Source organism: Pteronotus mesoamericanus, unplaced genomic scaffold (genome assembly GCF_021234165.1).
Source record: "Pteronotus mesoamericanus isolate MK-2021 breed Mesoamerican mustached bat unplaced genomic scaffold, CSHL_Meso_final contig_263, whole genome shotgun sequence".
NCBI classification, from domain to species: Eukaryota; Metazoa; Chordata; class Mammalia; order Chiroptera; family Mormoopidae; genus Pteronotus; species Pteronotus mesoamericanus.
The window spans coordinates 12132402-12142423 of record NW_026555112.1 but is presented as its reverse complement, the minus strand read 5'-3'; the positions used below and the strand labels follow the sequence as shown (position 1 = coordinate 12142423).

Genomic DNA, 10022 nt, shown 5'->3' with positions numbered 1-10022 from the left:
AAAACAGATCGGGTAATAGACCCTAGGACCCCATCTGATCTTTGTCAATGGACCTTCTTTTAATGGTTACCAAGTCCACAAGGGGTTGGATCTGATCATCAGATTCCTTGTCTGTGAAACGAGGAGGCTTAACGCAGAATTTATTACAAGAATGTGAATCGAGAAGGAGATTTGACGCGCGATGGCGAGCACACAGTGCAATATACAGATGATATATTACAGAATTATACACCTGAAACCAGTATAATTTTATTAACCAATGTCACCCCAATAAATTCAATAAAAAATAAAAAATGTGAATCATGTACTGACACACAGTAAGGAAGTGATAATACTAACCTCCAACTCTAGTTTAAGCAGCCGAGTCCTTGTTTTGATATGTGTAGTGATAATTGATAAATATGAAATGCACAGTTCAATAAGAGCCACTCTGATAGCAATCTTTATATTCCTTCCTTAATTCCTTTACACAAACCTCTTGTTGACCTATTGACTCTTTACTATGATTCAATTAATAGAAGAAGGAGCAACTTAAGGACAAATAATGATTTTTAAAAGGGTTATTTGTGAAGACATTTAAGGAACATTTGTCATAGTACATTATCCTAGTACAATCAGCCAAACTTAACTGCTGAAGAGCTTGTAAAAGCAAAAAAAAAAAAAAGAAAAAGAAAGAAAAAAAAGAAAGAAAGAAAGAAAGAAAAAAAAAAAAAGATTTACCGAAGTCTAACTTTGGGGGAAAAAGAATGTCATCAGTCTGTTTCCAGATTTGAGTGAATCTAATGTTAAGAGTAAAAGACCCACGCAGTGTGGTCACTCTTCTCACCATTAAGAGTGAGTGGCCTTTTGACAGCATTAAAGAAAGAAAACTCCTATAATCTAAAAACACCTGCTGCGTCTCGGACCAGCTCAATAAGGACACAGCGCTAGACTCAGCAACTGTAATGCTGCCACCAGTCTAACCCGCGTAGCTTGTAGAAGAACTAAATTATATAATGAATTGATCTACCTAAAAAAAGTTCTCAGGTCTCTTCTTCAGCATAACACTGCTTGCTGTTAAACTAAGTCCCAACTGATCTACAATTGGAGGACAGAGCCCTTTAGAGATCCCCAGACTCTGGGATGGTGCTGGATTTCCTGCGGAAGGATTCCAGTGAAAAGGCCGTGGGAGAAACAGGTCTTGATTCAGGAATATGCTCCATTCTGTATTTTTCGATGTATGGTGAAGCTACTTCCCAAACCTGAGAAACAAGGACAAAACCGAAATGTTGACAATGTTGTTTTCACGTGCCGTTAAACATCAACTTCACCTGAAGTCAAAACATTATCTATACCCAACTAGACACATAGCATCTGTTTGCTTGCCTTTATTGTAAGGCATCTAACACGTAATCAGTGCCAATTAGTCTTTGGTTGCATTCAAAGCTTTTAAAATACACAGTTGAAAACTTTTCTAAAGTCACCATGAAGGTTTTCGGCTGCTTATTCTTCTAAAGCCAAACAAGCCAATAAACAAACAAAACCCAGAGAATTCAGCAGGGACAGAATTATGGAAAGTTGCCCAAGGGCCTGACCGTGTGTTTTCGAAAGCGAGGCTTGAATGATACAAAGTGGGGGAGGTCCTCATTTCCCTGCCACATGGGCTCTGCCCCTCAGAGCCTTGTTACTCAAAGTGGCCCTCAGGCCAACACCACCTGGGGCAAGTCGGCATGTCAGCCCCACTCCAGACCTACTGAATCCAGGCATCATTTTAACAAAACCTGCGGGAGACCCACAGGCGCGGTTCAGTTTGAGAAACACTGCCTCAGACCCTTGTTGAGTTTTTACCTCCACCTGCCAATCTATCCTCGTTCAAGCATAACATCTCATATTAAGACCCTGTTCTTCATTCACAGCTGCTTTCTATCTGATGGCCACTGGCAGCCAAGGAGCCTTCTTTTCCTATTCTTTTGAATCACCTTAGATGATGTATCCTTTCAAAGGCTAGCCTCCTCGAAAAGATATCTGCACCCCCAAGTCCCCTGCAATTATTTACAATAGCCACAACAATGAAGCAAGCTAAGTGTCCATTGATGAATGAATGGAGAGAAAACAAGCAAATGTGATATACACATATATATATATAAATATTATTCGGCTCTTAAAAAAAAGGAAATCTTGTCATTTGTGAACACATAGATGGACATTGAAAGCATTATGCTAAGTCAAAGAAAAATACTGCCTTATCTCACTTACATGTGAATCTAAAATAAAATAAAATAACACCAAACCCACAGACACAGAGAACAACAGATTGATGGTTGCTAAAGGTGGGAAGTAGGGGGTAACGTGGTGAAGAGGTACAAACTTCCAGTTAAAAGATAAGTGAGTCATGGGATGCGATGTATGGCGTGGTGACCATAGTTATTAATGCTGCACGGTATATTTGAAAGTTGCTAAAAGAGTAGATCTTAAAAGTTCTCATCATAAGAAAAACTAATTTGTAACAATGTGTGGTGATGAATGTTAACTAGATTTACCATGATCATTTTGGAATATATACAAATACTGAATAATCATGTTGTCCACCTGAAACGAATATAGTGTTTTGTGCCAATTGTATTTCAATGGGAAAAAAAGGCTAACCTCTCACACACTTCTTTATTAGCACCAAAGTTGGCAGCAAGCAAGGGGTTCAACTCAAAGGGTACAGGGCACGTTTGATAATGACAGGTATGAAGATCAAAGGGAAAAACTGTTCCCCAAGAGCAGAGCAATGATTTCAGGGGAAATCAAGCAATTCTGGGGAGCATGATACCCATAAACCACTACAAAAGATGTAAATAACTTTAAAATACAGATTTAAAAAATGAGTCAGCAGGCTAGGCAATTGTCTCTATCAGACAAGTCTATAGTCAACGTAGCCAGAGGAAATCAGTTGTAAAGGGAACCATATGTCACCCAGGGTGATGGGCAGGACACACCAGGGCACCAGACAGCTTCGCAGCCCTTTATGCAAAAACCTGGGACTTTGTTTTCTCTTCAGATCTATGCGGACCAGGTGGTAGGGGTGGGGGTGACGGCATTATAGAAAAAGTACTTTTGAATGAAAAAGAACAGTGTTGGTGAAGGGGATCCACAAAACTTTCATTTTCTCCCTATGAATACTTGTTCCAAAATTCCATTTAAAATTTATTTCAGCTTCCAATCCTTAGGTATTTAATGTTTGGGTGCAACATTGGATGCCTAAGAGTTTATCACATAGCTTCTTGGCGGTGGCCTTGCAAATTACCTAAGTACCTTTTTGTTCATTTCCAAGAAATAACCAGAAAACAAAAGAATAAGGCGCTCTTTCTCCATGACCCACCCTTCTTTGCTTTCCCATATGCCCCGAAACTAAGAAATAAGTCAAATAGGCCCCTTGCCTTTTGCTCTACAAGCAGCCTGTGCACTGCCTCGATGTCCGGAGCCATGAAACGATCTTTTATCCAGGGCCTGCAGAGAAAGCAAATCAAACCGTCAGCCAAGCATTAACACTGCCAGGGTTCACCGCTCTGACTGGCGTCGCTTCCGGGGACCTGATCTTACCTTACGACAGAGCGGACCAGGTCGTAGACCTTCTCCAGGGGAGTGGTGGTCTTCAGGGGCCGCAGGAACTCGATGCCCTGGCAGGCTGCCAGGAGCTCGATGGCCAGCACTGAAACAAGACGGGGGAGGGGCGCCTGGTTACGGTCTGGCATCGGCCGGAGGGCTACGAACCACACGGAAGCTGATGGTGAGGAGCAGGGCACAATCCAGGTGAATGTCTTGCTTTTCCTCTTCTCACCTCATCCAACTGAGATGGAAGAATCTGTAGATTTCCATTTGTTTTTATTCTTGCTGTTCCCTTTAGACTGAAGTACCTGCACACAGAATTTCATCAAAGGATCGAAGATGCAGGGGAATGAGCAGATGAGTCTTTGGTTACCCTGGGGCTGAATCCACAGGGTGGGGCAAACGTTGGTTCACAGCTGTTCGCATGGGAAATAATGCAATAATTAATAATTAATAATGAAGAATAAGCTCTACATTTCGCATACTCACAACTGTAAACCTATGTTTACCCCACCTTGTATAATGTCCCTTTCGAGCCTTCAAACTCAAAGGCTCCCACGTGCACTAAAACTGAAATTCTAGAAAGTGGCACTTGAATGTCTTGTATCTTCATCTCGATGCATCTCAGAACAATTTATTTTGTGCACACATCCCTTCCTTTACAAAACTAATCTTGCACCTCACCTCCCAATTAACTTGCCACACTTGTTGTTCAGACCCTAATCCTTCAGACTCAGTCAAGTCCTCCTGGAACTCTATTTTTCAGTCAGAATTTTCGTAAGTGCTACTAAGAGTCACTAAGCTGTGGCTAGGCTCTAATTTCCAAGCAGGTAGAGAGAAAGACTGTCTCATTCACTGTTTAATCCAGGCGGAATTATTCTCTTTCTGTGCCCCTTATGCCATGAAGAATCACCAGGAGCTGTACTAAGCAGGTACTCATCTTGTTACCAACACCACTGGATTCCAAGATTTGTAGATATGTGCATAGTATCTGAACCAAAGCAAACTTCAGTAACAATGACCAAGCTTGAAATACAAACTGCCAGTCTTGTTTTTTTCAATTGCATGTGATATCAACATATAGAAATACATCAGATGAGCTAGGTGTATACTTTGGACCTATAATTTGGACCTGTAGTACCAACTTTAATGTCTTGTGAACATTTGAACACCAAGTCTGTGCCAGACACTGTTCTACGTAGTTGAGGTTCATCTAGGGATGTGATTGAGGCTGCCAAGATCCCTGCCCTCGCGGAGTTTACAGTCTACTGGAAAGACAAACTAGCCTAAGTATGTAAGGAGTACTAAGTGCTATTAGGAAACCAAGAGGGGTACAGAAGGGCGGGGCTGTGTTAGCTGGGGTGAACAGGGAGGCATCTGCGGTGAAATCCGGAGTGAGGAAGTGAACCGCAGGAGGCCCCTGGGGAATAGTGCTGCAGGCACAGGGACTAGAGGGGACGCAAGTGCTGAGGAAGGGATGGGTCCTTGGCAGGTACCAGAATAACGCCGTGGTTCCAGGGTAGAGAACGGGATGGAGAGAGGTGGCAGTGAGAGCCGGAAGCTGGATCGTGCCCTGCATGATCCTTGCAGGCGACAGGAAGGGGTTAGATCTTGTTTTGAGCAGAAATTGGCAAGTGTTCAGCAGGGGCATGGTGTGGTCAAATTATGCTGTGAGGAGCTCACCCTGGTTATTGTATATGGTGACTGTAGAAGAACAGGAGTGAGAACAAGGAGACCAAGCAAAAGGAGATGACAGGCTTGAATTGGTGTCTGTTGAAGGTAAGGTCGATTTGCTGAAGAACTGGATAGAAGACCTGAGAATTGATAAGAGTGATTTTGGACGAGAGCAACATGTGCAGTGGGGATATCATCTTAAGAATGAACATTAAGAAGACGCTATGGTTGACAGATAACAACAAGTGTTGGTGAGGATGTGGAGAAATCAGAACTCTCAAACATTACTGGTAGGAATACAACGTGGTACAGCCACTTTTGAGGCGGTCCTCAAAAAGATAGACATAAAGTTACCATATGACCCAGCAATTCCCCTCTAAGCAAACAAAAACATATGTCTGCACAAAAACTTTTACCTAAATGTCCCTAGCAGGGTTATTCATATCAACAAAAGGTGGACAGAACCCAAACACCCCTCCACTGCAAATGGATAAACAAAATGTGATATATCTATACAATGGAGTACTATTTGGCCAGAAAAATGAATGAAGTTCTGACACATACTACAACATGTATGAAGCTTGAACATTATGCTAAGCGAAGCCAATCACAAAAAACGCCCCACACATACTATATGACTCCACTTACATGAAAAGCCCAGAATGGGCAAATTAATAGAGAGAGAAAGTATATTAATTTGTCTAAGCCTGGGAGGAAGAGGGTGGGATAGGGAAAATGGGAAAGTGACAGCTAAAGGGTACAAGGTTCCTTTTGGGATGATGAAAATGTCCTAAAATTGACTGTAGTGGATTTACAACTCTGTGAATACACTAAAAGCCCCTGAATATACTTTTTAAGTGGGCAAATTGCATGGTGTGTTAATTATATCTCAATACAACTGTTACCAAAAAAAAAGAGAATACTTAACTCACATTTTTCTTAAAATAGTGATAGTCTTTTGTCAGCCAACTGCCTTTTATACAGCTGCAAAAACTTAGGAAGTTAGAAAATAAGTCCTAAAGGAAGGCAATTGCTTTTTAAAAAACAAAACAGGCAGTAATTAAGAAGGTAGGGAGACGTGGCCCTAACCCAGGCTCCAGTAGGAAGTATCTTTGCCAAAAAGGCTGGATCTAAAGCTTGTTGAACCTGAAGAGCCAACTGCAGCATACCGCAAATGCATGGGACAGAGAACAAGTTAAAAGGAGCACCGCAAGGAAGCGAGCACGTCAGTCCAGAATGCCGGTCTCTATCAGAAAACTGACCTAGGTTTTAACTAGTCAGTGGAATGAAGGGGGGAAAAAGGAGGGAGATGGGACTGTTCTAGAGGAAGAGAAGCTTAAAACCTTGACTGCCAAATTTAAACTGTGCGCCTTAAAACCTGATTTGAACAAACCTACTGGAAAGACACTGAGTTAATCGGGAGAATTTAAATATATACTCAACGGTGATACCAAGACTTGTTGCTGGACATGGTGACGGCTTTCTGGTGGGTGAGGAAGCATTGACATTTAAGAGCGAACGCATGCAGGCAGAAAATAATACACCAGCGATTTGTTTGGAAATAATTTGAGAAAAATATAAGAAAAAATGAAGCACATGCTAACTGTTGAGTCACAATGTAAATGAGATTCATGGTACCAATCTCCCTATTTTTGGAAATTTTGAAAGTCTTGTTTAAAAAACAAACAAACAAACAAACAAACAAACAAACAAAAAATTGGCGGCAGATGCACCAGCGTAGCCAGCGAGGGTGGTTCTTAATCTCCAGCTAGAGAAGCAGCTGGGGGGCTTGTTAAGCCCATCTTCTCTGCCCTCTCCCTAGAGTTTCTCATTCGCGGCTCTGGGGAGGGGCTTGAGAATCGGCCTCTTGAACAAGAGCCCAGTTGATGCTGATGCTGCCTGTGAGGATCCCCCCGTGAGGACCACCGGTCACGTCTTTGACCCGTGAGGCCCGCCATCCCGCGCTGGCTGGGGTTACCTTGCTCCACGTGCTCGACGACCCTGAGGGCCTTCCTCGCGGCCCAGCCGCCCATGGAGACGTGGTCCTCCGTGGCAGCGCTGGTGGAGAGGGAGTCCACAGACGAGGGGTGGCACAGAGCCTTGTTCTCAGAAACTGCAAGAGGTCAGTGCACGTTACGTACGTTTCAACACGATAAACTGCCAAAGGGACACATGTCCCAAAGTGCCCCATGGCATGGAGTACCCCCTCTGGGAGCTCCTGGTGGTTATCCAATACGAGATGGTCCAAAGTTGGTGGGAGGAAAAAAAACAGGTTTGGTTTTTTTTTCCCGATATCCTACATTTCTACTTGTTAAATTTGGCTACCGTATTTTAGGATTAAGTATTCATTAAAATGAGATCCTCATTAATTGAAATGAAAACACAGATTTGGGTGCCAAAAAGCCTGGGCTTGAATTCTGTGCTTTGTACTAGCTGTGCAATATTGGGTATGACACTTAACCTCTTGGATCTTCAGGTATTCACCTGTAAAATGAAGGTAATAATAGTACGTGCCTCGTGATATTGTTGGGATGACTGAGTGAGTGAATGAATATAGGTGAAGCCCTTAGCACTTCCTTTGTGCCAGACCCCATTCTGACAAGTTACTGATCTGTCCCTTACAGTGCTGGGTCAGAAATCAGTATATTGGAGCTCAGTGTTCATAGAGGGCCTCCTCCTTGTTGTAAGTATTGTTGCATGTTGTGACCACGTTTTTAGTGGTTGGCATAGCTAATGAAACGTATCCAGAGTTTAATCATTCGGGTCAGCTCAAGTTCCAAATGGCCCGTCTGATCATCTTCAAACTGAGACTGGGGAAAAGCGACACAGATCAAGTTCCTATGGGATGTCGAATTGTTTCCTACAGAGAAATTATGGCAGTCTCATGGTTTACAATCACACTAGTGTACTGTTATGTTTCAGTATAATATTGTTTAGGTTCTGTTTTAAATTTTTCTCTATAAAATGTTGGCGACAACCTGTTGCATTTGCATTTAAAGAGGCAGGGTGCAAATGGAGGTGTTGAAGAAGTTAGATCTCATTCAAAGACAAATTTGCTATTTTCAGGTAAAACGGAGAGGCCCATTGCTGGGCAGGCTTGCGTTCCGGGAAGAGGGCAGTGTCCTTACCGAGGGCTGCTGCTGTGCAGTGGGCGATCATGAATCCAGAGTTCAGACCACCTTCAGCCACCAGGAAGGCAGGCAGCTCACTGAGGGAAGGGTTACAGAGCCTTTCAATTCTTCTTTCGCTAATCGCAGCAAGTTCGTGGATGCCAATGGCCAAATAGTCCAGGGCCTGAAAGAGTGTCTCGGTTTAGTTGGCCTGTATTAGGAATATGCTTTCAGAGGCAGCAGCAATTCTAAAAAGCTTACTTTGGCTGGGTATTCACCATGGAAGTTTCCTCCAGAGATAGTCTCTCCCCTGCTGGCAAAGACCATCTTTCAAAATAGGTTAAGGCTTGAATAAAACACTTGCCGATTACTCCAAGTATGATGCTTTCCCCAATCTGCCTATTTTTAACATTGAGGTGGCAGCCCTTTTAAAATGTGAGGTGGAGAGAAGAAGAGTTTCTCCACAAGCAGCTATTGGCATAAAGGGACAAACACACAAAACAAACAAACCTAACCTTAAGAATCATATATACCCAGTTTGGTGCCAAAGAAACACAAGACATGAAATGCTGTTTTCTCCTGATATTTGAGATTCTCAGACACTGTAACTGTACCAATCAGGTGGTTACTACTTGCCCTCAAAATGTTTATAAGTGGAAACTAAGAGCAGAGACCAGGACACCAGTTTGAAAGCAAATTATATTTCTTCAATGGGCACTGTGAGCTTGTGCTCCGCAGGAGAAGCTGCTGAATGGAAGACTTTGCTCATGGTCAGCCACCAAACTGTCTGGAATAATCAATTCGGGGAAAACTTTCAGATAAGCTGTCTACTCAGTGATCCTGTGCCAGCGTTCACAGCAAATGGCAGCCAGTAGGTTGTCGTAAACCCGTTTACGTCAGAGGCAGCTTTGGACTCACTGAATATTAGTATTCTCAGGGCTCATTTCATCCCGTCATACACTTTACTTAAACCAGCAGACACGGGCAGCGACAGACCCTTCTTCTAGGTTCCAAAGAGCTAGTTTTTACCTATTGAACTAAAGAATTTTCACTACCACTCTGACCAGTGTAGCTCAGTTGGTTGGGCATCATCCTGCAAAGCAAAAGGTCAACAGTTCGATTCCCAGTCAGGGCACATGCCTGGGTTGTGGGTGAGGTCCCTACTCAGGGCACATACAAGAGGCAATCGATCGAAGTCTCTCTCTCACATCGATGTTCCTCTCCCTCTCTTTCTCCCTCCCTTCTCCTCTCGAAAAAATAAAAATAAAAAAGTAAATGAATAAAAAAGTTTTAAAGAATGTTCACTACCTATTAACTAGGAACCCACTCTGTGTGAGAAAGGTTCTGACTTCCAAAGAGCTGGAGATGCATTTGTTACATTATCTTAGTCAAGTTTGCAGTTACCCTTTTCTGTACGTTGTAACCGCAAGCACAGTGGGCCTCACTCTCGCTCTTCTTCGTGGACCCACCCCAGCCACAGGCCTTGGTCTTCTCTCTGTTCTCCGAATCCTTATATATAGCAAGTGATCTCTGCATCAGTTTAGAACTTCAGCATGTTCTATTGTTCCCTAGCTCCAAATTTGTTTGTTGGCTATTAGATTATATCCAGCAACTAGGTAATAGGGGCTAATTATTTGCAATAGAAAAGTTAGACAAATATTCTTT

At 42.8% G+C, this 10022-nt stretch overlaps 1 protein-coding gene across 1 annotated transcript in view; it reads right to left on the bottom strand.

Moving 5' to 3' along the window:
- Nucleotides 1-214: 214 nt before the first annotated feature.
- HAL (histidine ammonia-lyase) overlaps nt 215-10022 on the bottom strand; it is a 21715-nt gene continuing 11907 nt past the window's right edge. Inside the window, exons 15-20 of the mRNA XM_054574677.1 lie at nt 8619-8684; nt 8376-8541; nt 7226-7360; nt 3568-3676; nt 3405-3474; nt 215-1241 (exon numbers count right to left, since the gene is read on the bottom strand). Coding sequence (XP_054430652.1) covers nt 1101-1241; nt 3405-3474; nt 3568-3676; nt 7226-7360; nt 8376-8541; nt 8619-8684 — 687 coding nt within the window. The 3' untranslated portion in view covers nt 215-1100. The remainder of the gene's footprint in view (nt 1242-3404; nt 3475-3567; nt 3677-7225; nt 7361-8375; nt 8542-8618; nt 8685-10022) is intronic.